The 21,763-nt window shown below is 53.3% G+C and overlaps 1 protein-coding gene across 3 annotated transcripts in view; it reads left to right on the top strand.

Moving 5' to 3' along the window:
- The window catches only part of ANXA11 (annexin A11), a 49,432-nt gene that overhangs the window by 18,541 nt on the left and 9,128 nt on the right, over positions 1–21,763 (top strand). Inside the window, exons 1-6 of one of the 3 annotated variants that reach the window (XM_036438075.2) lie at positions 15,855–15,920; positions 17,665–17,780; positions 18,756–18,920; positions 18,981–19,202; positions 20,720–20,807; positions 21,031–21,125. In XM_036438075.2, the coding sequence (XP_036293968.1) occupies positions 15,866–15,920; positions 17,665–17,780; positions 18,756–18,920; positions 18,981–19,202; positions 20,720–20,807; positions 21,031–21,125 (741 nt within the window). In that variant the 5' untranslated portion in view covers positions 15,855–15,865. Of the gene's footprint in view, positions 1–15,854; positions 15,921–17,664; positions 17,781–18,755; positions 19,203–20,719; positions 20,808–21,030; positions 21,126–21,763 lie in introns of those variants that run through there. The other 2 variants (XM_036438074.2, XM_045581684.1) reach the window with 2 other exon arrangements.

Raw genomic sequence — 21,763 nt, 5'->3', positions numbered from 1 at the left:
TAGCCTTCATGGTGCGTCCACCAGGCGTCTTCGGGCACCAATTCCATGAGGGGTTTTATGTCCCTCCAGAGCGCGCACACACCTACCGCGGCCAGTCAGACTCTCCGGATCGGGTTTTCCCCAATGGTCCCGGGGATCCCGGACGAGCCCCCATCTGTTATGCCCAGACTTCGTGATCCCCAAGGACCACCAGGGAGCCGAGTCCGATGCAATAAACAAAAGAGCCTGTACCATGCTAGCAATGGGCTCCTCCCACTCATGCCGGCAGCATGGCGGAAGAGAGCGAATTTCTCCCGGTCCAGGCGTTTTGAGGGCTAGGGATAACTCCGCCCCCGCCCCGCCCTGCCCTTTCAGTCAGGACCTCCCTGGTAGAGGCCAGGGAACTCTGCTGCCTTCAGGTCGTTAGTCTTACCCTGGCCACCACCCTATCCCCCCATTTCATTCTGGGAGGACCTATGACAGACGGCCATATGGAGGTGGCAGGGCCCTGAGTGACATCTATTCCATTGACTACAGGTGCCTTCAGACACCACATAGGTGGGGACGGGGCAGCTGCAAAGCATCAGCATATTGCCCGTCTCCTATTTTTCCATCACAACAAAATTAAGTCAGAGAGTCCCTCTTGCAGCAGCACCCCTCCCACAGAGAAATAATTGTTTGTGAATTATAAAACCTTCACAGAACCCAGGTTCTGGGAAGCAGGATTAAGAACTCGGATTTCCACAGGCCCACTCACTTGAGAGGTGACATGCTGGCTGAGCCTTGGTTTGCTGGCAGAGAGAAGTTTCTAGACACTCCCCTCACCGCTCCCAGCTCCAAAGATCCTGTTTGCTGATTGTTAGCCTTATCTCCATTCTCCCTGGGAATGGCTCTGAGCAGAGGTCTTTGTGGGGTTTTCCTAAAACTGCTATCTTGCTTCCCTCCCCAGATAAGGAGCCTGAGCCTGGGCAGGCTGAGCCTTTGTTTTTCTCCCTCTGTCCCGGGAGTCTAGTCTGCAGGTGGTCTGACTGTGAAGCTAAGCAAAGTGAAGCTCCAGCTCAGACCCCTTGCCTTGCCTGCGGGCCTCCCAACGCCCTGCCCTGCGAGGGAAATAATAAAATTATGTGCTTTTGTAAAATTTAGCAAAAAGTGTTCTGTATTCATTTTCTTAAAGAGAGCCCTGTTAAATGGAGCCCAGACCACCCATGAGGCAGAGCCCCCTTACCCGGGAATTAACTCCAACTAGCCAATTGCGGAGTCTAATTACAAATTTTATTACAGATTTTATTACAGATTCGGAGCAGGCAGCAAACAGCAGCCCCTGCTTCCAAATCCAGCTGCTTATACATTTCAAAGAAAGGGGGTGGAGGTCGTAAAAAAGGGGGTTGGAGGTCGTTTCTATGGTTGCATGCATCCGCCAGATGGCCTAATCTCCCTTCTTGGTTTGTCCTGTCTGTTTAGCCTAAACTAACAGTCTGCTGATTTGGCCTTCAGGCTTATCTACCCCAGACTGTTTATTTGGCCTTCAGGCCCAGGAGGGGTTAGTAGCAACTTTCTACCCTCCAGGCAAAGTCAGTTATTTTCCATTCCTCAAGCCCCTAATATTGTACAGGCTCCTGGGCCCACGTAGCCTGTTGTTATTACTTTAAAATATATTTTATTGATTATTTACAGAGAAGAAGAGAGTTAGAAACATCGATGAGAGAGAGACATCCATCAGCTGCCTCTTGCACACCCCCTATTGGGGATGTGCCCGCAACCAAGGTACATGCCCTTGACCGGAATCGAATCCGGGACCTTTCAGTCTGCAGACCGACACTCTATCCACTGAGCCAAACCGGTTGGCCTATTATTATTATTTTTTAATGAGTAATTTACAGATATATTTTTAAGTTTGCTTCTCTGTTTTTAATAATTTTTTTTTTACAATAACAGAAGTAAACATGTCAGATACTTATATAGCACTTGCTTTATCACACATTGTTTTCACAAAAGATCTTTTTTTAAGACTAAAATTTATGGTTTATGTACTTATCAGATGAGTCTACGGTAGCTATGATGCTGGTCTTGACCGGCCATTGGCTGGCCTCCTGCCTTTTGGACAGTGAGCTCTTGGCTTGGGGGCAGGAGGTGAGGGTCCTGGGCAGTCCATTAGGATCTTGCTGTGTCACCTGGCCCATCACTTCCTCCTCTCTGATGGTCTGTTTCCCCATTTGTGAAATGAGTGGTGGTGGGGTGGGTAGGAATGAACTGAGTCATCTCCAGGGCTGAGTGGCTCTGGGTCATAGATGCAGGGCCCCAGCCCACTGGGCGTGGTTAGCTTGCTCAGGTGGATCACACTGGGACCTTTTCCCTCCCTAAAGCGTTTGCATTGCCTGCTGGGTGTGCCTGTTCTGGCCACAGGGAACCCATTCAGAGTCTCACCTGGTGACTGTTAACTGACAATGGGAGTGAGCAAAGCTTTTTTGAGCTCTTACTCCCAGCCCCGAGAAGAGGTGAGTTCCTTGGGCCTTCCTTGGGCCCTTGTTCTCTGTTGGGATGGTTTTTGTGTGGCCTTGTACTTCCCTTGTCTGAGAAAGCTTGCTGAGTGCACAGAGGGCAGAGGCCTTTTCCATGTGGGGGGGCCCTGGAGGGAGGGAGAGAGCAGTGCTCACTGCATTCATTTCTATTGCTGCTGTTAAACAAATTACCACAAACTTAGTGGCTTAAACGCACTACTTTTTTTTTTTTGCGGTAAAATATATATATTACAGAAAACTTACCATTTTAGCCGTTGTTGGGCGTGCAGCTCTGTGACGTAGAATACATTCACATTGTGCAGCCATCAGCACCGCCCTTCTCCAAGCTCTTTTTGTCTTGTAACTGGAACTCTGTCCCCATGAAACAGTAATCATCCTTTCCCCTTCCCCAGACATTTGACTACTCCCGGTACCTCATACGTGGAATGATTTATCTTTTGGTGACCAGTGTTAACCCAGTAAACTTGATGCAATTCACGAATCCAGTATCTCATCTAGCAACTAGAAGGACACTCCAAGTTGTGTTTTCTTTGGAGGAAGAGAATGGAAATGGAAGGGTGTTTGTGTGTGTGTGTGTGTGTGTGTGTGTGTGTGTGTTTTAATCTCCCTCCCCCCATTGATGAGAATGGAAAACAAACAAACAAAATTGCCTCCCATGATCTGGAATTGAACCCAGAACTTCCATGTATAGGACCACGCTAAGTAGCTGAGCCACATCGTCCAGGGCAAAACTGGAAGGTTTGTTGTTTTTTAAAGTATGTTTTTATTGATGTTAGAGGGTGAGAGAGACATCGATTGGCTGCCTCTTGCATTCCCCTTACTGAGGAACAAGCCCACAACCTGGGCATGTGCCCTGATCAGCAGTCCAATTATTGGCCCTGGGAATGGCCACACCAAGTGTCTGACTGGTGGGGTCAGACCAGACCTGGGTTCAGCAACCTGAGTACTTGAGTCCTGGCTAGAAAAGAAGTCAGAGCCAAGGCAGACGCGCTAGAGAAGATGTATTAGGCAAGCAAAGGGAAATTGGAGCAGGCTACTCAGAGAGCGGCCTGGGGAGCGGGCCAGGGCTCCTTCTAACCCCTGGAGCGGTTAGCGGCTTTCTTCTCCACTGGCCAGTCAGGGTCTGTCCAGTCGTCTTCCGTCCTTGTGTGGCAGTTAGGTGGGGCTTTCCTCCAGCCCCCTCGTTCTCTAAGGGTGGGGGTCTCCCACAAGGCTTCACCATGAGCCAGGGGAGAAGGGTCAGGAGAATCCCACCTGCATGACCCGAGGCATTCTAGGATGGACAGGGGGTCTCAGGGGCAAGGTACTGAATGATAATACTAATCTCCAATATTTGCTCCACCAGTTTCCCCCTCCCCCCATTGCTAGGTGTCCGGGACATTGTCCTGGAGACCTTCTATAACCGGCCCATTGCCCCTGCTCTGCTCATGGCTGTCTACCTCTGCTACAGAATGGGTGCCCTCTCATGCCAAAGCCGGTTTGGCTCAGTGGTAGAGCATCGGTCTGCGGGCTGAAAGGTCCCAGGTTCGATTCCGGTCAAGGGCATGTACATTGGTTGTGGGCACATCCCCGGTAGGGGATGTGCAAGAGGCAGCTGGTCGATGTTTCTCTCTCATCAACGCTCCTAGCTCTCTATCTCTCTCCCTTCCTCTCTGTAAAAAATCAATAAAATATATTAAAAAAATAGAATGGTGCCCTCTTGGTGCTTGGGGTGATGCTCAACCAGCTGAGCCATACCGGCCAGGGTAAATGGGAGGGTTTTGATGGTGTATGTTCAGACCATCCTGTGTGGTTACTTTCAGTCTCAGAGATTGTAAGACTACCATTCAGGCCTTCCCTGAGCTTGTCAGTTTAGTGAGTAGGCTCCTTTTTTGTCCACATGAGTAACATTGCTATGAACATGGGTGTACAAATATGTTTGAGTCCCTGTTTTCAATTGTTTTGAGTAAGCACCCAGAAATGGAATTGCTGGATCAAATTTTAATTTTTTGAGGCACCACCCTACTGTTTGCTACCTCAGCACCATCTCACCACCAGGATCTTTGTCTTGTAGTTCTGCCTGTGAGAAACAATTAAAATTTTTTTTTAAAAAGGACAAGGAGACACAAAGTGAGGCATTTAATGTCGATCTTGCAAGATCAGGTGTTTGGTGGGCAGGCACGTTCAAAGTGGTTACCACCAAAATTTTATTCCCTAGTGTGCAGTTTCCTCCCCTGGTTCCTCATTGGCTGGGTACCATGGAGTGTACAATCTTCCTGGAGGTCGCTTAAGTTTCATTATTTCCTTACTAGAGGCCTGGCGCACAAAATTCATGCATGGAGCAGGGGTGTCCCTCAGCCAGGCCTGCACCCTCTCAAATCTGGGACCCCTTGGGACCCTACAGGGATCTGGCCTAAACCGGCAGTCGGACATCCCTCTCACAATCTGGGACTGTTGGCTCCTAACTGCTCACTTACCTGATTGCCCCTAACTATTTCTGCCTCCCAGCTTGATCGCCCCCTAACTGCTCCCCTGCCAGCCTGATTGACACCTAACTGCTCCCCTGCTGGCCTGATGGCCCCCAACTGCCCTTCCCTGCAAGCCTAGTCACCCCTAACTGCCCTCCCCTGCCAGCTCGGTCCCCCCAACTGCCCTCCCCTGCTGGCCTAATTGCCCACAAATGCCCTCCCCTGCCAGTCATCTTGTGGCAGCCATCTTGTGATGACATGAGGGAAGCCATCTTGCAATGGCCACCTTTGTAGTAGCCATCTTGTGACAGTCTCAATAGGCTTTTATTATATAGGATAGGATATTCTCTCTTTCCCCTTCCCAATTTAAATTCCTTTGTCACTTGGCTCCTCCCCAACAACATCCTATTTTCTGGGGGTCTTCTAAGTGCATGAACTTTGTCACGTTTGCAGGCTAATGCAAGTAGACTACTAGTTATTTTCCATTCAGGGTTAAATGCCTTGCCTTGGAAATGGACCACCACTGACTTTTTAAAAAATACTTTGTTTTTCTTTAATATATTTTTATTGATTTCAGAGAGGAAGGGAGAGAGAGAGAGGGAGAAACATCAATAAGGAGAGAGAACCATTGATCAACTGCCTCCTGCCTACTGGGTGGGAATTGATCCTGCAATCCGGGTACATGCGTTTGACCAGAATCGAACCCAGGACCTTTCAGTCCACAGGCCAACGCTCTGTCCACTGAGCCAAACCAGCTAGGAATGACTTTATTTCTAACGTGTCTCACAGGTCTCGCAGTGCTTGTAGGCATGGACACATCTTTTCTGGAGGATCTAGGGGAGAATCCTTATCTTCTGCCTCGCAAGGCAAGGCATGTGGCCCCGGCCCGGCTCCTCCTGGGATGGTGTCCCTCTCATGCTTATCATTTTCTTTTCATCCTTAATTTCTCCTTATTCTTTCTTTTCATCCTGAACACAATCAGGAAAGGACTCTTGTAATTAAATCGGGCCTACCCATCTGAAGGTTGGTAACTACAATCACATGTGCAAATAACTTTTCTCACGTAAGGTAACAGTCACAGGTTCTGGGGGATCTGGTGGGGACTGTCTGGTGCGGTGTTTTTGAGGGACCTAATCAAGGAACGTGATGGTGCCTTGATCTTGGGCTTTCAAAAGTCTTCCCCTCTCCTCTTTCCCGACCCCCCAGTGTGAGCCAGACACCTGAGCATCCGAGCCTGTCCCACTTGGGAGAGAACGACACTGGGTGAGCTGGTCACAGTGAGAACTTTACACAGGTCTTCCCTGTTCTCGCTTCATTCAGTCCTCGGTAACTCCAACGGAGCACATCTCGGGATGGTCAGAGGGGCTGTCAGTGAAAGCCACTGAGCAGGTGTTGGAGCTGGGACCTGAACCCTGGCTGCCAGGCCAGTAATGCTTCTTAGGATGTGAGAAAAGTCCAAGCCTGTAGAGAATTTAAATAGAAAGGTATTTGAGCCTGGAAGCCAGATCTCAGCAGACTGAGGTAAAATGCTTCTGAGACTAACAGGACGTTTGCTGTTTCTTTTATTAAGGAAGGTTACCTGAAGGTGGGAGGAAGCCCCGGGGGTTACAGGATAAATTAAGATTATGTGCTTTCTTGGGGCTTATTTCCAAGGTGTATTAACCTAGATGCACAGAAGCAATAGGCAAGCTTGCTTAAGACAAAAATAGACCCTTTCCTGAGAAGTTGTATGCCTGGGGTTCGACTGCCCCCCTGGCCTGTCCCATTAGGAAGTTATGATCAGATCACCCTGGGAAGCTACTTTTCCCAGAACCACTTTCTGAAGTGGGTAAGTGAAAATGAACTGAGCACCTGCTCTATGGCAATAAGCTACATGGCAGAGAGCTTTCTCTGTGGGCACCAGTGCATCAGACTCTCACAGCCACAGAGTTAGAGGGTGCATTTCCCCAATTTCACAGGTAAGAAGAAAGGCTGGGGAGAGGCGAAGTGACTTCCTGTCACACAGCCGGCAGGGGGTAGAGCTAGAATGTTGTGTCGCCCAGGCTCCCCAGCAGGGCTAGGCGATGGTATCAGATCTGTGGGCTGTGGATGAAACACAGCAGAGCCGGGAAGTCTTGTGACTGCCCTGTGATGTTGGTGGCAATTGCGGGGGAGGGGGAGTGTGGGTTGCGTGAAGACGGGGAACTGGCTTCGAGATGGAAGAGAATCCCTGGGTGGTGGAAGGATCTTGAGTTGGCCATTCTGAGGCCCAGTGTCGGTGCTGCTTGGCTGCATGAGCTGGGATGAACCACTCAGCTTCCCCTTTCCCCACCCGGACGAGGGAGGGGTTCAGAGAGGGGGCTCCCCAAGTTCCCTTCCGGCACAGCTGTGTTTGATGTTAACTGCAGTGGGGCTGGGAGTGTGCGGCCCCCCTGTGGGCCGAGGTGATCGTAGAGAAACAGCACTGGGGTTGGACTTCGCAGGAGATGGAGGGACTTGAGAGCTACGTGGGGCGACTTGGGGGGCTCAGACATCTCGGGGACTTGTGGTTGATTAACGTCTGCTGGTCCCTCCTACCTGGTTTCTGGGGCTGGTCCTGGAGGGCCTGCCGGCAGGTGGTGTAATTGGGAGGTGGTGTAACTGGGAGCAGCCTCTCCGGCGGAAGTGGTGAAGCAAGGACACAGGTCTGCCTCCCACCCTGAGCTGCGCTTAGAAGCACAGCCCGCAATTTCCCCCTTCTTTTGAGGGGGGAGGTGTTTCCTCATCCTGACCATACCTTGAACTCAGACTTGGGTGGAAAGATTTTTTAAAAATTTCTGCCATAGTCATAGGGACCTTGGCGTCTACAAGGACCACAACCTGAGCCCCGTCACATTCTGGCCTGGGTTTCAGCCAGATATGATTGGCACCATATCTGGATTCACCTTCCTCTGCTGTCTGCTTCCCACTCCTTCAAAATCTCTAATTTGGGTTGGCATTTGGCTACATGATGGCTGTTCCAGAAGCCCCTTTAGTGGGCAGGTGTCAGAGGGGCCTGTCCCCATGAACAGGGATGAGCTGGGTCTGCCAGAGCTGTGCGGTGGAGGGCTGGTAGAGAGACCTCCCAGATGAATCTCTGTGCATGTGACAGTGGTCCTTACTGCCTTGTTCCCTCCCCTTCTCAGTTCCAAGGACCTGGTCTGGAAAGGCAGCTGAGAGGAGAGAACATGATATCTGTCAGGCGGGGGGCCAAGAGTGGAAGTATAGCTGTCACTTAGTATTTGCTGGGGATTGGACACCACAACCCAAGGATGCTCAAGTCACTGATATAAAGCTAGAGGCTTGGTGCATGGATTCATGCACATTGAAAGGGAATTAATTGAAAGGGCCAGTGGGGTGGGACTGAGCAAGACAGACTGGACACGCCCTGGAGCCAACCTCCTGCAGTCCCTCCCCATGCACATGGAGTGGCACCAGGGTTCAAAGGGCATCTGCGGAATGAGTGGGAGTCCCTTCTGCAGGTGGGGGGTCCCTCGGCCTGGCCTGTGGGGATCAGGCCAAAACCGGCAGTCCGACTTCCCCCAAAAGGTCCCGGACTGCGAGAGGGCACTCTGCAAACTTGCTGTCACTCGATAGCTCCTGCATTGAGCATCTGCATACTGGTGGTCAGTGTGCATCATACCTACTGGCCTGCCAACCGGTCACTTTGGTTTTTATATATATAGATAGATGGGTTGGTATTTGCATATAACCTGTGTATACCCTTCCAAATACTTTCAATCATCTCTAGGTGACTTATAATACCTAATACAGTGTAAATGCTATGTAAAGAGTTGTTATATTTTATTGTTTAGGGATCACTTTCTGGAATTTTTTCTCCCCAAATATTTTTTTTTAAATAAATTTTTATTGTTCATATTATTACAAATGTTCCTTTCCCCCCCTTCTCACCCCACCCTCTGCCCTTTCCCCACCCCCCATTGTCCTCATCCATAGGTGCACAGTTTATGTTCAGTCTCTTCCCACATCCCCCTCTCCCCTTTTCCCCAAGAATAAACAGTTCACTCCCCTTCCATACCTCTGATTTTATTATAATCAACAGTTAATATTGTTCCTCAGATTTTTTTTTTTTTTAGTTTCCTTGGTTTTTAGATTCACTTGTTGATAGTTACGTATTTGTTGTTCATAATTTTTATCTTTATTTACTTTCTCTTTTGAAAGAACCCCCTTCAGCAATTCATATAATTCTGGTTTGGTGGTGATGAACTCCTTTAGCTTTTTTTTATTAGTGAAGCTCTTTATCTGACCTTCGAATCTGAGTGATAGCTTTGCTGGATAGATTATCTTTGGCTGTAGGTTCTTGCTATTCATCACCTTGAATATTTCTTGCCATTCCCGTCTGGCCTGCATGGTTTCTGTTGAGAAATCAGCTGACAATCGTATAGGTGCTCTTTTATAGGTAACTACCTTCTTTGCTCTTGCTTCTTTTAATATTCTCTCTTTGTCTTTTGCTCTTGGAATCTTAATTATGATTTGTGTTGGTGTGGTCCTCTTTGGATTCCTTTTGTTTGGAGTTCTGTGCGCTTCCTGGACTTGTAAGTCTAATTCTTTCACCAGGTGGGGAAAGTTTTCTGTCACTATTTCTTTCAGTATGTTTTCGATATCTTGCTCTCTCTCATCTTCTGGGACCCCCATAATTCTGCTGTTGGTTCGCTTGAAGTTGTCCCAGAGGTTTCTTACATTATCTTCAACTTTCTGGATTCTCTGGCCTTCTTGCGTCTGCGGAGGAGTGTCTTCTGGCTCTTTATGTTCCAAATCTTTGACTTGATTCTTGCGATCTTCCATTCTGTTTTTAGGACTCCATAAAATATTTTTTATTTCAGACAATGTATTCTTTATTTCTTGTTGATCCCTTATTATTTCTAGTTGATCCCTTTTCATATCCTCATAGGTCTTGTTTATTTTATCAGCCTTTTCTAGGAGATTCTTGAACAACCTTATAAGTGTGGTTTTGAACTCTATATCCAGTCGCTTTTTGTCCTCCATTTCTTTCGTTTGTGATCTATTTGGTTTAGGCATTTTCGCAGGCAGCTTTCCTGATGGGGCGGGGTTTCAGGGTGGAGCCTACAGCCTTGGCTTCCGTCAGCCCCGCCCTATGCGACTCCTGAGACTCAGGGTCCTTCAGTACTTGTTGCGAGCGCCTCTGAGAGAAAGGTACCCTCGATTTTCGCCTGCTGCCAAACTGTCTATGCTCTCCCCCAATGGGTCCGGTATTGGGGTTCAGTTCAGTTGGTAGTGGGATTGGAGGTGGTGTTCAGAGCAGTCTGGAGCCCCTGTCTCCTTCCCGTCAGGGCAATCCCGCGTCCCACCTTACAGCCCAGCTCCCTATGGATGAGCCTGGGTCCCCGGGGTCTGGCCTAGAATTGGGGTTCAGAGCAGTTGGAGCTGGGCCCAGCACAGTCGGAGCTTTTCTCTCCTTCCCACTTGGGACCGCCAGCCAGGCACTCGGCCTCCCTCCTCTCCGGCTCTGTCCTCTCCGCGCGCGCCGCGTGTCTCCGTACCTTGGGCTTTTACAGCTCCTCCGTGCTTCCTTCTGGTTTTCTCCTTGCTTCTTGTTGTAGAATTTCTAGTCAGTCGACTTTCCTGTAGTTCTGGGTAATGTCCATTTTATATTTTAGTTGTATTTTGTTGAAATTGTTGTGTCCGGCTGCGGCTAGTTGCCTACCCGAGCAGCCATCTTGGATTCTCCTCCCCAAATATTTTTGATCAGTGATGGGATAAATGAGTGGATGCAGAATCTGCGGATACGAGAGCCAGCTGCACTGACACCAGGCTCCGGGGTGCCCACAGAGCTGGGCCTCTGCAGGCCAAGGCCTTGCCTCCTTCAGTCCCTCTTCCCAGGCCGGTTTCCTCTCCTAGAGGTCTTTTCAGAGGTGCCTCCAGCCTCCCGCACAACCTTCCACTTCTGCTTCCTGGCTGGCCCCATTCCTGGAGCGTGGACCAGGCGTTGGCACTCAGGCATGCAGAGGATGGAAAGAAAACACTGCCAGTTTCCTGTTGGGGATTTCTCCTTGGGGTGATTGGAAAATCCAGCACAGCCATTCACAGGGCTCCGCTGCAGAGCTGGGCCTGGTCTGGGAGAAGGAACCTGCACCTTCACTCCTCCCTTCCTCTCTCCTTCGTGCTGTCCTGACTCCCACATCTCCTGTTGCTCCCTCAGCCCAGCCCCACCCTGTCCCCACAATCACACCTGCTGGCCCGGTGAGCTGTCCTTCCATGCGGGGCCCACTGGCTCCCAAACTGCAGGGCCCAGAGCCTGGGATTGGATGGTGCACTGTGTGTCCATGTGCAGCCCGAGGGAGCAGGTCCTTTTCCGGTCCCGAGTCCCCTAGCTGCTCCGAGGCTCGGTTCTGATGGGATCCAGGGACAACCGGGCTCTGGTGCTTTTCCTCAGGCAACTGCTGCGAATAAAAGCTAGACGCTAGAAGGAGTGTTTCCTAGAGTGTGGAGCACAGAATCGCTGGGGGTGATGGCGGGGCTGGGGTGTCTGTTTAAGTTTCAGATTCCTGGGCCCATCCAGGTTGAAAGGCCCAGAATGACGGAGCCCAGCCGGCTGCAGCTTTTAGCGAGCTCTCCAGGTGACTCTCGTGCGTGGTGATCGGTGTTGCTCAGAGTGAGGTTCATAGTCAAGCAGCTTTTGGGGTCCTCTCCCAGCCCTGCTGTTTCAGACACTGGGGGAGGGACCCGGCAGTCAGATGTAAGAAGCGCTGCTGACTGACATTTGAGAAGCGGGAGGACCACAGCTGGGGGAGGGCCACAGCTGGATGAAATCGGTGTGCAGCTGCAGGTAGACGGGCCCCTCAAGGAGGGAGGGTGGCGTTTACTGCAGCAGCCTCATGAGGCAGGACCAGGGAGGGGCCTGACATTCCCTGGAGGCTGCTTTCTAAGAATTAGAAGTCCTGAGAGGCCACGTGCCGGCTGGCCCTGAGACCCCATCGGGTCTGTGTCCAGAGCCGCACAGAGCGGCCGCAGTGGAAGAATCCCACCCAGGCAGCCTTCTCTGTGAGAGAACGGGAATAGGAGAGGCCTGGGGGAGCACAGAAGGGATGCTCCTGGGTGCGGAGGAGAAAGCCGGCCTACTGGGTTGTAACGACCGTCTTCCCTGCTGTCCTGGGCAGTGAGGTTGGACAGGCATTGGGGGTGCGGGGTGGGGGGAGGTGGAGAGGGGCCCCTGAAAGCCCTGCCCAGCTCCCTTCTGAGCCCCAGGGTCCCGGGAACAACTTTGCCAAGACAGCAGGCCCCGGTGGTGGCTTCTTTTGAGAAGAACCAGAGGCCAGAATTACCCAAAGACTAGATGAGCAGATTTCTTAATTTTCAAAAAGGTGGGGAAGAGTGTGAATGCTGGGTTAGAGTAGCAGGAGGATCTCTGCAGCCTCCCAGCACATGCCATAGATGGGAAGGGAAGAAGGGGGGCACTGGGAGCCAGGGTGGTGCACCCCGAGGCTGCCAGCCTTTCTCGGCGGTTAGGTTGGAAGGCTCTGGGTGTGGGAGAGTGTTACACCCTTACCTGATCGAGACCCTCTTACACTGCTGTGAACGTGGGGGAACGTGTGCTGTTTTGTGCTGGGTGAGGTGGCCCGCTGGCTGCTGGTACCTGTGCCGCTGTAGTGTGGGTGGGGGTGGTCAGGAGTGAGTTTGGCAGTGTCTGTCCTTGGCCCTTTCTGTATCGTGGATGTTAAATAAAGCTGAGTGAGCACTGAGAAGTTTGAGGTTGGTCAGAATCCCAGGAGATCTCAGTAGGCTGAACTCTGGCAGAGGTAAGGGAGGAATGTGACAGGAATCTGCCTGCCTCAGGGCTCGCTATCCAGAACACCCGTGTTGCCAGTACAGGATGTAGGAGGGGGAAGGGAAAGGATGGTCCCACCTTTACTCTCCAGCCCACACCTGGGCCTCTGAGAAATAAGGGAGTGGGGCGTAGCCCTGAAGCTACTCTGGCCGGAGATGGTAGGGAAATGGCTGTTCTCAGGAGGGGAGCCTGGAGGTCTAGGGGAGAGAGGGAGACCCAGAGAGGAAGGACTGCTCCTTGGACTTGGGATTGGACCCAGCCTGCGGGCACCGAGGGCAGCACTCATTGCCAGGGGAGATCCTGGCTCTTGCTGGGGTCTCGCCACGAGCACCCTGGAGGCAGGCGGAGGCTGACCTGCGGTCAGGGTCCAGGCCCCAGTCTGGTGTATTTATTTAGCCGTGCTAACGCCAGGCTCAGAGAGGGGCCGTCTTGGACTGAATGGACCCTGTGTGTGCTATACAGATCTTGCAAGAACAGCCGCAGCCTCCAGTGAGCTCAGAAATCCCCACCTGAATTGGGCCTTTTTAAAGTTGTTTTTCATAGGCAATACTTACGTGGCAAAAATGCAAATACAAACAGTAAGCTTCATTTCTGTCTCCTCTTTTTTCTCCAATGGCAACCAGTGTTACCCAGTTTCTTGTTTCTTGTTCCAGGGATCATCTTTGGGCATGTGTGTATATATACACACACACCACTAAGTTTGTATGGTTAGGTTTTCTTTTTTAAAAATATTAGTATTATTCCTTGATTAATAATGGTGATCATTTCATATCCCCATATATATAGCTGGCTGATTCTAAAAGGAGCTACAGAGTACCCATTGTATGGCTCCGTGGTGATGTACTTAGGGTACACGGGGTTTGTTGTAACTAGTGCTGCCGTCGCCATGTGCGGATGCCCCCTCCCACGGTGTCCGTGTGTTTGCGAAAGTGTACTTCCAGAAGTCCAGTCTCTGAGTCAAAGAGGGTGTCATTTTTAAATTTGACACTGCTGTATTTTTCATTGGCGTTCTCAGCGTACAGTGAGAGTGAACATCTTTAATCTTTAGTTCCTTTTCTGTAATTGCCTGCTCACATCATTTGAGTTTTTCTAGTGGTCTTTTTATTATAAAACATTTTTCTTAAGTTTGTCATTTCTCTTGTCTTTAAAATGTGTGTGTGTGTGTGTGTGTGTGTGTGAGTGTGTGTGTTTCTTTGATCCAGAGAGAGGGATAGAAATATCAATGGTGAGGGAGAATCATTGACCAGCTACTTCCTGCACGCCCCCTACTGAGGATCAAGCCGACAACCTGGGACCTAACCATGACTTTCCTGGTTCATAGGCCCGGTCGGTGTCCAGCCCTAGAGCCACACTGGCCCGGCTCTCTTGTCTTTAGGTTGTTTTCCTTATTTGTCTCTTACCATGCAGAACATTAATTTTATATCTTTGGGGTTTGACGCCACTTATTACATTTAAATCTTTGGTCTGGCTGAATTTTATTTTGGGGGATGGAACAGGTAGTTTCTTGCTTTTGTGGTGGTTTTTTTCTGCCACCTTCCTGTGGGCCTTGGGCTTCAGTGCTCTGGGAGGAGATGAGACGTGGACAGTGGTCTTTGGTGCCCAAAGCTTCAGCATAGGGATGGTCTCCAGAGAGAAGGATGTCAGGAAACAACCGCAGCTCACCTGTTCTCTCTGCTTCCCATCACTCCCGGCTTAACCATCACTCAGATCCCGGGACCTGTCCACAGCAGCAAGGTCTGAGGTTCTGGCAGAGGGTCAGGCTGAGGGCAGGACCTGGAAGGCTTTGTGCTGACCACTCACCAACCACAGGAAGATGAATCAGTCTTAGGGCAGCCCTATTGGGGTTCATGCTGTCCTGACTCTCACATCTTGACCATCAGACCAGAGCGTACAAGGAAAGGGGTCTATGGTCCATGCTGCAGGTAGCCAGTCCTAGCTCTCTCCAAGGTCACGTAGCCATCGTCTGGCCTTAAGATTGCTTTGCCTACCGTCATCGCTCTGCCCATAGACCAAAACAAACGAGCTCTGCCATGAGGCTAAGAACCAGGCCACCCTGTGGGGACCGGTAGTACCTTAAGAAAGGCTTGCAGCCCCCATGAAAAGTGCATTCCCAGTTCTCTGGCACAGCCAAGAGCAACTGGAACCTCATAGGTAGGCAGCAGTGTCTCACAGCGGGGCCCTGGACCCGCAGGCAGCATCACCTGGGAACTTGTGAGAAACACAGATTCTGGTTCTGCTAACCCAGACTCTGTAGGTGGAGCCCACTGTGGAGTTGAACAAGCCTCCAGGTGGTTCTGGTGCCCACAGTTTGGGAACCAGTGGGGCCCAGCATGGAAGGAGCAGCTCACCGGGCCAGCAGGTGTGATTGTTAAGGGGGCCTACAGGTTTGGTCACACTCCCTCGCCTGCCATTGGGTGCCTCTGCAAACCGCAGCGGCCACTGATTAGCAAGAGTGGCCGATGTCACGGCAGATCTGCATCGCTCCTGGGCAGTTGAATTGGCTGGGACATGGCAGAGGGCCTGTTTCCTCCTCCTACCTCTGATCTGCAAGTCGCTTACCCTTGCTGAGCTCCTGGCCTTGGTTCTTAGGAGCTGCCTGGTGCTGCCTCGCTTGCCTGGTTCCACCTCCTGGGTCAGGTGAGCTCCTGAGGTCCCTCCTTGTTCCTGGGACAGTGATTCCCTGCCAGGTTCCCTTGAGGAATGAACCAGAGGTTGGAGAATGAGAGTGTACCCAGGCTGGCCAATCCGCAGGTTGGGCACAGGGAGCTGGGCTCTGGCCCCGTGCTGGATGGATGGTGATAAGGGCACTGGGAGATGGAGACAAACAGACTCCTTCCCTCCCCAGGAATGAAACTTAGGTGAAAGAGGTTTTCAGGGAAGCCCACCGCTCGTGGGTGGCAAGTCCTATAGTGTGAGTGTGAGTGTAAGTGTGTGAGTGTGTGGGTGTGGGTGTGGGTGTGGGTGTGCTGAGCTGGAGGCCCTGGCAGGTAGAGGGTAAACTGGTTGCCACAGTCCAGACTGATGCAATCTCTCCTGCAGGGGCTGGCTTGTGGTTAAGCTGGTGGGAGCTCCCGGCAGAGCCTGAGTGTTTTTTTTTCTTCCTTTCAGATTTGACCATGAGCTACCCAGGCTACCCCCCGCCCGCAGGCGGCTACCCCCCAGTTGCACCAGGTAAGAGTGTGTGTGGAAAGAAGAGGCCCCCAATAAGATTGTTCCCCACAGTATAGCCAGGTGGGGTGGTGGCTGGAGGAGAGCAGAGGCCCTGAGGCTTCTCCTGGCTCTGTTGTCTGCTTTGCAAATGGCTTCACGGATCTCTTCCCCCACTGGGCTGTCCCAGATGCTAACGAGAGCCAGCCAAAGCCTCTGGCACTGTGTCCTGGGTGCACTATCAGGTGGCTAGTCACTTCTGTGCTCAGGGCTCAGGGTCCCCCTGTGGGGTCGGGGAGAGGGTGGGGGAGTGAAGGCGGACTCTGAGGGCCCCGCGTCCTGCAGCCGCACCAGCCATAATGCTGCTCTGCACACCCAGAGGTCATCTTCTCGGGCCTGGCCCCCGGGTAGGAGGGACACATGAGGGCTCCTGGGACAAGGGAAGGGACCATTCTGGACTGGTCATCCTGAGGTGGCCAGAGCTGCGATGTCCCTCGCCCCATAAGATCCCTGAGCACATTCAATTCTCTGGAGCTGAGGCTCTGGAGTGTGAGCACTGAGGGCCCTTTGTGACGGTCAGGCCCAGCGCTGGGAGGCTCAGCCGCTGGCTCATCGGTGGACTGGGCCATTGCGCTCCGAGCCAGCCCTTGTCCTGGTTTGCCTGCGCTGGCCTGAGTCCCCTCTCCCTAACCTGTTTCCCCAAAAATAAGACAGTGTCTTCTATTAATTTTTTCTCCCAAAGTCGTGCTAGGTCTTATTTCCAGGGGATGTCTTATCTTTCCATGCGCTAGGTCTTATTTTCGGAGGATGTCTTATTTTCGGGGAAACACGGTAGTAGAAATCCTATCGTCTGAGCACCTGAGCAGCAAGAGAGCAGGCAGGTGACTCGGGAAGGCTCTGTCCTGAGTGTCCAGAGCCCTGTAGCACAAAAGATCGAGGCCCCAGGGCCCGTTTGCTGGCGAGAACAGAATGCATCCAACAGGCCAGCAGCCAGCACGATGACGCCAGCTGGGCTGCGAGCTGCTTGCAGTGACCGCGGCAGCATAGCGCCCTGGGCACCCAGCTAGGCCCTGGTGGGCGTTAGCTCAGCCTCAGCACGGCAGTGTGAAGCAAACACTAGTTATTGTCCCCTTGACCCCAGAGGAAACGGAACTTCGGTGTGGGCGCCCGCCCTAGGACACAGCACCTGGTTCTGCTGGCTCCAGAGCTGGGCTTTTTACTGATGTCCCCCTCTGTCCCCACAAGAATGGTGTCTGTGTGTCTGTGTTTAACGTGACTCAGGCCCATCTCCTTTCCTCCTCCAACCTGCTCCTCCCTGCCTCTTGTAGACTCACAGCCACCGTGTCAGCCTCCCCGCTCCACCATGCGTTTGAATCTCCTTGGATTCTCAGTCTCCCTGAGCTCCTGCTGTCAGTGTCCTAAAATGACCTGTCCTTGCGTCTGCCCTCTTGCTCTACGATGGGGAGTCTGAGGTGAGGGTGGAGAGGCAGACCTGCCCTTGACCTCCCGCACCCTTAGTACCCCACAGACAGCTTGGGAGTGTTGCTGAACTACTCCTTCCCTCCCCGGACAGAGACGAAGGGCCCTCCTTCCCTTCCTCCGGCAGGGGGACTGAGTTAGACTTGCTTGCCTGTGTGTACTGTGTGGTCTGTAATGCTGTCTCCGAGACCCTGCTTGGCCTGCCCCTGGGCCACCTAGGAGCTTGCCGTCTCTGCCTTTCCCTGTTGGGGGGCTGACCAGGGGCTAACGGGCTTGGTGTTGCTTTCAGGTGGTGGTGCCTGGGGAGGTGCTGGCTACCCCCCACAGCCCAACATGCCCCCTATTGGGCTGGATAACGTGGCCAACTACGCGGGGCAGTTCAACCAGGACTACCTCTCGGGAATGGTGAGTCCAGCCCTTCTGCTGGGCTGCCCTGGGCCCACTCCTGCATGGCCAGGGCGTAAGGCTGCTGGCTTCCAGGGTGTCAAGGGGGCTGTGTGTGTTACGTGTGGATGCTGAATGTACTGAGGGGCATCTTAGGATATAGGGGCTTTTGTCGGGGCTCTCACCTGCTCACTGTCCCTCTCTGCCTCTACATTTGCAGAGGCAGAGAAATTAGTGATGGGGGATACATTGGCGTGCAGTCTGTTAGGTCCTTTTTGGCTCTTTGGGGCTGGGTAGGGTGGTGCCTTTTGTATGAGCTCAGAATAGGACCAGCAGGGAGGTGAGGGTGGGTATGTGTATGCGTGCATGCGCTTTGTACAAATGTCCATCTGTGTGTGTGTGTTTGTGTGTGTATGATTGTGTGGGTGGCTGTTCAGCTTGGGCCTGGGAGTGGGTTCCTGGTAGCATGGACGGACATGCTACTCTTACTTGTTGGTTTGCTTTTGTAATATAATCTAAAATGGCGTACTTTATAATCTAAGCAAATGTATGCTCAGTGTAAACAGTGCACCCAGTAGGCAGTCTAATTTGTGCTGGGCCCATCCTGGGTACTGGGACCTGTGAATGAAACACCCCATGGCCTTAGCCCTGGAATGCTTGTTACCCCCTGGGAAGAGAGGGGCAGTTGCCATGGTAACCGTGTGATGCTAGAGCCAGTGTGGGGGTTTGGGGCAGTTGCCATGGTAACCGTGCGATGCTAGAGCCAGTGTGGGGGTTTTGGGCCCAAGAGCTGGCGGGGTCAGCAGTGCAGGTGCTCGGGCTCCGAGGGCAGCGCCAGGGCCTGCAGGCGCAGGGCAGGGCAGAGAGGAGGGAAGGCTGATAGGGGACTGGGTTGACTTGCTCGCCCGGCTGTTTTCCGTGGGGCCTGCATGTTGTCCTGGGCCTGCTTGGCCTCCTCATTAGTCTTAGGCTCTTCTCTGCTTTGTGGACTTTCAGGCGGCCAATGTGTCCGGGACATTCGGAGGAGCCAACATGCCAAACATATACCCCCCTGGTGCCCCTGGCGCCCCTGGGGGTGGTTACCCTCCTCTTCCGCCTGGGGGCTTTGGGCAGCCCCCTTCCACGCAGCAGCCTGTTCCTCCATATGGAATGTACCCGCCCCCTGGAGGAAACCCGCCGTCTGGGATGCCTTCATACCCACCCCCTGGAGGAAACCCGCCGTCCGGAATGCCTTCGTACCCGGCATACCCAGGGGCCCCTGCGCCAGGCCAGCCCATGCCGCCTCCCGGACAGCAGCCCCCAGGAGCCTACCCTGGGCAGCCGCCAATGACCTACCCTGGGCAGTCACCCATGCCACCTCCTGGGCAGCACCCGCAGCCGGTGCCAAGCTACCCATCATTTCAAGGTTCCGGGACCGTCACCCCTGCCGTGCCCCCATCTCAGGTGAGTGCCAGCCCTGCGCTGCCCTCCGTCCCAGCCTGGCTCCAAAGGCCCTGTGTCCTGCCAGCGAGGCCGGGAGGGTGTGGGTGGACAGGCCTGGGCTCAGGCCTCTAGCTATAACTTCTTGTCTTAACCCTCACCCGAGGATATGTTTCCATGATTTTAGAGAGAGTGGAAAAGAGAGGGAAAGACAGAGAAATATCGATGTGAGAGAAACAACACATCGATTGGTTGCCTCCTGCACGTGCCCCAACCAGGGCCAGGGCTGCGGAGGTTCAATTGACCGGAATTGAACCCGGGACCCTTCGGTCCACAGGCCGACACTCTATCCACTGAGCCAAACCGACCAGGGCTGTGACTACTTCTTGTTTTAACGGAGTGTCACTTTCTCAGACTCCCCAGGCCTGGTGTGAATTCCTGAAGAGCAGGGAGCTGCCCCCTTCTCCCCCGGTTTGGTTAGATGTTCTGAGTGCGAGTTGGTGAATGTCCGGCTGCTCTCCATGCTTCTGTGTTGGTTACCTACTGCCTGGGCTCAGGCTTTATGCCCGACAGCTCTGAGCCTTCAGCTCCTGGATGGGCCCCCACCCCCCAACCCCCTCACTTGAGAGGATTTGTAAAACCTCCCTGTAGGGAACATGGTTGGCCTTTCCTCCAGAGCTGCTCTTGGCTCCTTTGGGAGAGCAGTTTGTGTTTGCAGAACCTAGAATTCATTGTCATGGTTACATGGCCAAGCCAGCCAAGTGCAGTGCTAGTGATATGTGCTTGATGACTATTTTCAAACAGAGGGTCCCCTCTCTTCCCTACGCCCTACATCCCCCTGTCCCTGCCCTGCTCTCCTCCCTCCCTCCCTTCCACCTCATCTCTTCCCTGGGTTTATCTCCTTAGCTGTTAAAATCAGTGCATTAGCCACAGGAGCTAGCCCACCGCGAGGCGGCTGAGGCAGGGAAATGAAGTTTGCTGGGAGCACGGCTGCCACCCAGCCCAGCTGCCAGCGTCGGGGAGTGAGGCGGCAGCAGGTTATAGAGTCTAGAGGAGGTGCCAGGAGCTGGTGCTGGTCCAGGAGGTGGTCAGGCTGCTGGGCCATCGTGAAGGGTGGGCACCTACATCCCCCCAGAGGAGTCACCTTTTCCAGTTTGCACAGAGGTGCTCCGTGGACCAGCCAGGCTCCATTAGCAATGCTTTGGTGGTAAGACATCGAGGAGAAGCCAGCGGCTCCTGCGCCTGAGGCCTCCCCTTCAGCAGGAGCCCAGGCCACCCCGGAGGACCTGGGGGGAGGGCCGATTTTCAGCACCAGGACTCGGCTGTAGATGGGCTCCTAGCCACGGGAGCGAGCCAGGCAGAGCGTCAGTACCAGGACGCAGGACAGATAATGGCCACGTAGGACGACTCAGTGGGTTCCCCTGTGCTGTTCACTTTGAGCTCCTTCAGCTACCCCAACTTTCACATAAAGGTCATTCCCAGAGTCGGGCGGGGCAGTCCATCTGGGGATGCCGCATCTTACCTGTCTGTCTGTCCCGCAGTTTGGGAATCGAGGGACCATCACAGACGCTCCTGGCTTTGACCCCTTGCGAGACGCCGAGGTCCTGCGGAAGGCTATGAAAGGCTTTGGTGAGCGTTCCCGATGGCTCAAATGCTCATCCCCCGCCCCCCACACCCTAGGCAGTTACCCGGTGGCTCTGTGGGCGGGGGTCACTGGGTCGAGGCAGCCTGGCCCTAGTGGTAGTGGAGAGAAGATGGATATGGGGGTGCATTGGGGGACCCAGAAGAAGGGGAGTCTTCCAGCTGCAGAACGACCCCCAGCCCTGCCCGCTCCCACCTCTGCCTCCCCCAGGGACTGACGAGCAGGCCATCATCGACTGCCTGGGGAGTCGCTCCAACAAGCAGCGGCAGCAGATCCTCCTGTCCTTCAAGACGGCGTACGGGAAGGTGAGGGGCTGGGGGCAGGTCCAGGGGGGCCGGTCCCCCTGACCGAGGCGGCCTCCAGCACAGCCCTGCTCGCCCTGCTCTTCCTGGGGGCAGTGAGGCACATCAGGGTATTCCTGCTGCCCACGGCTGATGGCATCTCTAGGGGTGAAATCGGATGCTCTGAGGGGGAAACCGGAGTCCACAGGGAACTGAGATTTGATGACAGGCGCCAGAGATCGGGGTTCTTGCCCCAGTGCTGCCTCGATCACCGAGCCCCTAGGCAGGGGATTCCCTCCCCCCGGCCTGGTCCTCTCCTGGCTGCTGTCCTGCCCTCTTCTCGGCCACCCTGAGGCTTGGCTGGGAGAAGGGCTTGAAGGAAAAGGCTTTCAGCACTGACCAGAGGCAAGGGGCATATTTGGAACCTTTGAATCTTAGGAAGGTAGAACTGCGTAAGTATCGTGTAGGCTAGTATTCCAGCATCAGTGTGCCACGGGCCCCCTGGGACGGGTGCGAACGCAGCTCCGGTTCCGCAGGGCTGGGCTGGGGATGGAGAGTGCCCCGTGGACCAGCCAGTGCGCCCTCCTCACATCTGTGAAGTAGTCCCTGTCCGGCACCTGTGGAGTCTCTAAATGGGGTTGTTGTTTGTTTGACTATCCAAA

This window comes from Pipistrellus kuhlii, unplaced genomic scaffold, assembly GCF_014108245.1.
Source record: "Pipistrellus kuhlii isolate mPipKuh1 unplaced genomic scaffold, mPipKuh1.p scaffold_m20_p_15, whole genome shotgun sequence".
NCBI lineage: Eukaryota > Metazoa > Chordata > Mammalia > Chiroptera > Vespertilionidae > Pipistrellus > Pipistrellus kuhlii.
The sequence above is the reverse complement of the archived record's forward strand: the minus strand, read 5'-3'. Positions and strand labels throughout refer to the sequence as shown.